Source organism: Trypanosoma theileri (assembly GCF_002087225.1).
Source record: "Trypanosoma theileri isolate Edinburgh chromosome Unknown TM35_Tth_8_V1, whole genome shotgun sequence".
Lineage (NCBI taxonomy): Eukaryota > Euglenozoa > Kinetoplastea > Trypanosomatida > Trypanosomatidae > Trypanosoma > Trypanosoma theileri.
This window is the reverse complement of record NW_021639850.1, coordinates 728,496-732,180: the sequence shown is the minus strand read 5'-3', so window position 1 is coordinate 732,180 and position 3,685 is coordinate 728,496. Positions and strand designations below refer to the sequence as shown.

Below are 3,685 nucleotides of genomic sequence, written 5' to 3'. Positions count from 1 at the left end.
ATATATATATATATATATATATATATATATATACTTTATACGTGTGACGATAGAAGGGAAAACTCTCACCATGTTAATACTTCCTTGAGATTTCTCTTTGTTTTCATCAGAGCACAAATATCTTTTTATTTTTATCTCTTACCTCAGATTCCTCCTTTTTCTCTTCTTTATTTTCCCTTCATATATCATTCCTTTCCCCCTTGCTCCTTTTTCATTCTATTTTTTTTTTCTCCTTTTCTCCTTCTTTTCTACGTATTTCTTTTCTTTTCTTTTTTTTCTTTTCTTTTATTTTTTCCTCTTCGTTGTCACTACCGAGAGTCTGGAGTATCTACCAAAGCGTCAAATCGACCATTACTCGCCTCCTTGGATTCATCCTTTTCAATAGTCTGCTGTGCTGAACGGCCCTCACCGGTGACATCCATTGATGGAAGTCCAGAACCACTATTATTACTTTGTTGGGATTTTTGTTCTGGTCGTTTATTTGAACGTGGAGCTGTCTCTGGATGTTCTTTATGAAACTTTACACTTTCTTCATACACCGCACGCCTTACATCTTGCACTGTTCGCTGTTCTTGTTCATCAAAACTGAAGAGTGGCACATTTAAATGTTCATCCCGTTCATCATATAAATCCTCCAAGAAGGGGTGTCGAAGGGCATCATCTACGGTAATACGCTTATCTGGATGAAAGACAAGCATTCGCTTAAGAAGATCAAGTGCATTCTCTGATGCGTTGGGATATCTAGTACGCCAATCTGGTGGTGGACGATAGGATTTCTTCTTTAAATACTTCTGTGCGGCTTGTGAACCCACTGCACTGATATCCTCATCGGATGGTGTGCCAATGACTTCAATAATCTTATCCAGTTGATTTACACGGTCTTTACCTTGGAAAAGTGGTCGAGAACCGAGTAATTCACCGAGAATACTTCCCACACCCCAAACATCAATTTGCGCAGAGTAATTACGATCTTCCATCACCAACTCTGGCGCACGATACCAACGCATAGTAACATAATCAGTCATATACTCTCCTTGATCATTCTCCTCTTTGGCAAGACCAAAATCGCATATTTTTAAATCGCAGTTTTGATTTACTAGAATATTGGCAGGGGTAATATCACGGTGAATGACACCAGCAGAATGAATTACTTTAAGAGCATGTAATATTTGATAGATAAAAAATTGTATATGCGCTTCTGTTAGAACCTGACCTGTTCGTAAAACCTGTTTTAGATCAGTTTCCATAATTTCCATAACAATATAGAAATACTCAAAAGATTCATTTTCGAGTGGTGTGAGAATATTTCGAAGACCAATAATATTCTCATCATTAAAATGAGCCAATAATTTTATCTCGCGTAGAATTCGTTTAGCAAGAATCATTTCATCAAAAATTTCTTTATTAACACGCTTGATTGCCACCAATTCAGAATTATTTAAGGTATCTCTTGCACGGATAACCATTCCATAAGAACCGGCTCCAATAACTTTTTCCAATACGTAGCGATCATCCAACTTATTCACCTCCTCTTGCAGCACAGACAGATCCCGCATATTCTGAGCCATGATGCCTACACCTTTGTTTTATATATATATATATATATATATATATATATAAATAAATAAATAAATATATAAATGAATTCGCTATATTGTAAGGAATACTTAAAGTTTCCTCGTCTTACAGTTTTGCTTTTTTTTTTTTTTTTTTTCGCCCAAGCAACACCTGATATTCCTGTGGAAATGCAAAACCGTTTTTTTTTTCTTTTTCTTTGTATTCTGTTTTTCTCTTTCACTCTTAAGAAGAAAGCAGTTTCTCCCCTTACTGGAGATCCCTTTCTCTTCTACTAGGGGGGATATTAGAGTCAATAATAATAATAATAAAAAAAAAAAAACAAGAAAAGAACAAAGAATAATAAAACAAACGAAACAAAAAAAAAATATTATTTTCATAAACATTCCATTTACCAAAGAAACAATAATAATAATAATCATCAATAATAATAATCATCATAAAAGAAAAAAAAAATTGTCAATTCAACATCAGCTATTATTCATTTATTCTTTTATCGATGCTAATATAGAAATACAAGGTTAGCACCCGCAACACCTCAAGGTGCCGAGGGGATTGCAGCCTCGCATGAGGTTACAAAGCAGAGTTTGTGAAAAAATTCAAAGAAAAAGAAGTAAAAAAAGAAAGAAAAAAGAGAGCAGTAGTAGTGAAGTATATAATCTCTCACCAGACAACTCTCATACTCCATTTTTCTTTACATTCCTTCTCTTTTTCTCTTTTTCTCTTTTTTTTTTTTTCTGGAGCCCAATCTTACTATCTGTTTGACCTTTTTTTTTTCTTTTTTTTTCTTCTTTTCTCTCTTCTTTTTTCTTACAACGATTTTTTATGCGGAGAAAAATACTCTCATGTCTTCTTGATTTCTTTCTCGCTTTAAAAACTACATGAATTAATCTGAATCACTCGTAGTGGGAGTTGCTATTGGCGCACGACGCGGGGGTTTAGTCTGACGGCGAGTCGATGGTTTCTGCACTTGACTACCCGCAGCAGCAACAGCAATAAGAGGTGTGGAATCATGTTCTTGTTGTTGTTTTTGTTGCTTTTCTTTCTGTGTCTGTGTTTGTTGTTGCTGCTGGTGGTGATTTGCATAGGAGGCTGATAATGGGATATTATCATTATTATTATTATTTTTATTATTGTTGTTGTACTGACGATGATTATTAGTATTCTTCTTATTATTATTATTATCAACAGAAGAGGAAGAAGAGCTAGACGGGGCTCTCGTGGCCACACGACTCTTTGGAGAGTTATCAGTACTAACAGAGCGAGAATCCGGTGAGGGTTTACGCACAGTGGAAACAATAGGAGTAGTAGCATTAGTAGCAGTAGCAGTAGCAGTAGCAGTAGCAGTTTGATTAGTATTAGTAGTATTAGTATTAGTGGAAGGAAGAGGACTCTTATTATCTTCAGTAGTGTTATTGGAGCGTATTTCTCCAACTCTCTGATAAAGTGGTACATTATCGTCATTCATACCTACAACATGACGAGTCGTTGTTGTTTCCTTCTTTTCTCGTTTATCTTTTGTTTGCGATGTCTCTTCAGGAATTGGAGCAGAGACATCATTTTTCTGTTTTCGTTCTCGCTTCTTTTTCTCACCATTAGCGATGATTGAGATGGCTTCATCTTCTTTATTATTGTTTTCTCTCATCCGCTTCTGTCTTTCCTTTTCCGCTTCAGGGTTTACATGATTCCTTTGTTGTTGTTGTTGTTGTTCTTGTTGATTTGATTGTTGTTGTTGTTGTTGTTCCTTTTCCTGTTGTTTTGATTGTTGTTGCTGTTGTTGTGGTGTGTGGTTCATATTCTCCTGTGTAGCCTTTCGTTCTGTGATGAGAACGAGTTGATAGCGGCGGCCTGGTGTGACGATGACATTTCCCTCAGCATCATATGGGAGAAGTAAATGACCGCTTGGTATTTCGCGTAATGCCAACGACCCGCCGTGGCTCTTACCGCCAAATGCATAAGTGGGATTAAATGTATTCTGCAGCTCAGAGGCGAGGCGCACAGTGAGATCGTCAATAATAATAGTGGGCATTTCCACGCTAGTGTAACAAGGCAGTACCGAACTGGGTGTAGGAAGTATAGAAACTTTCTATATATCTTAGTATATATATAT

At 36.3% G+C, this 3,685-nt stretch overlaps 2 protein-coding genes across 2 annotated transcripts; both read right to left on the bottom strand.

The window, feature by feature from the left end:
• Positions 1-308: 308 nt before the first annotated feature.
• Positions 309-1,568, bottom strand: TM35_000083980 (mitogen activated protein kinase; the record flags this gene model as incomplete). The annotated part of the gene is made up of 1 exon (XM_029024263.1): positions 309-1,568. The coding sequence occupies one exon, from the start codon at positions 1,566-1,568 to the stop codon at positions 309-311; it is 1,260 nt and encodes a 419-aa protein (XP_028884666.1).
• An 893-nt stretch (positions 1,569-2,461) lies between these two features.
• Positions 2,462-3,604, bottom strand: TM35_000083970 (uncharacterized protein; the record flags this gene model as incomplete). The annotated part of the gene is made up of 1 exon (XM_029024262.1): positions 2,462-3,604. The coding sequence occupies one exon, from the start codon at positions 3,602-3,604 to the stop codon at positions 2,462-2,464; it is 1,143 nt and encodes a 380-aa protein (XP_028884665.1).
• Between the last annotated feature and the right edge of the window lie 81 nt (positions 3,605-3,685).